Source organism: Pterocles gutturalis, unplaced genomic scaffold (genome assembly GCF_000699245.1).
Source record: "Pterocles gutturalis isolate BGI_N339 unplaced genomic scaffold, ASM69924v1 scaffold20656, whole genome shotgun sequence".
Taxonomy (NCBI): domain Eukaryota; kingdom Metazoa; phylum Chordata; class Aves; order Pterocliformes; family Pteroclidae; genus Pterocles; species Pterocles gutturalis.
In genome coordinates this window covers 849-1,598 of record NW_010098411.1, presented here as the reverse complement: position 1 = coordinate 1,598, position 750 = coordinate 849, and the positions used below count along the sequence as shown (strand labels likewise).

Genomic DNA, 750 nt, shown 5'->3' with positions numbered 1-750 from the left:
CAGTGAGTCCAGCCACCTGCCGCTGTGGGGGACATCCCCGGGAGGGCACCGCGGCCGGGCAGTTGGCATTGAGCTGCCTTTGCTCTGACCCATCCAGGATCAGGAAGCCCGAGGTCTTCCTCCTGCCGAAGGATGCCAAGAAGAACTCCAGCGGTAAGATGCCTCGGAGGGGTGCAAGCAGAAATGGGGTATTTTTACTTTTGCAAGAAAAATTAAGCAGAAATGGGGTATTTCTGCTGCCTCCACAGCAGGGAAAGGGACAGCTCCAGGAGGACAGGGATGGGCTGGGGAGAGCTGCCCCACAATAGATGCCCTGGCCAAGGCGCAGGCAGCAGGACCCAGCCCTGCCTGTGCCAGAGCTGCCACTGGGAGGAAACCAGAGCCCCGGGGGGAATGAGTCCGTGTCCTGGGATCCAGCTGGTTTGGGTGGTAAGGAAACCCGCACTGTCCAGGCATCCGGCATTATCTCCGTAGTCCGGTCCCTAGGTTTCCCATAGCAGAGTCTCAGGCACCAAAGTTAAAAAAAAATAAATAATTTATTAAGTGGTCCAGCAGCAGGGTCAGCTTGAGCTGGGTGCCTCCAGAGAGGGACCCCAAGCCCAGAAATCCCAGGGCAATGACACCCTTACAGACTGTTCACCTGCCCCTCACGCGCTGTTCACGCGACTTTTGGTCCAATTATGGGTTTTGGTTTGGACCCTTCTAACACCTCTTTAGATCCTTTCTCTGCCTCTGGGCAGGTCATCAACT

General features: G+C 56.4%; 1 protein-coding gene across 1 annotated transcript in view; it reads left to right on the top strand.

Annotated features, from left to right (window-relative positions):
• The window catches only part of NCF1 (neutrophil cytosolic factor 1), a gene marked incomplete at its 3' end in the record, with an annotated part of 4,326 nt that overhangs the window by 2,926 nt on the left and 650 nt on the right, over positions 1-750 (top strand). The window contains exon 5 of the mRNA XM_010072927.1: positions 74-153. Coding sequence (XP_010071229.1) covers positions 74-153 — 80 coding nt within the window. The remainder of the gene's footprint in view (positions 1-73; positions 154-750) is intronic.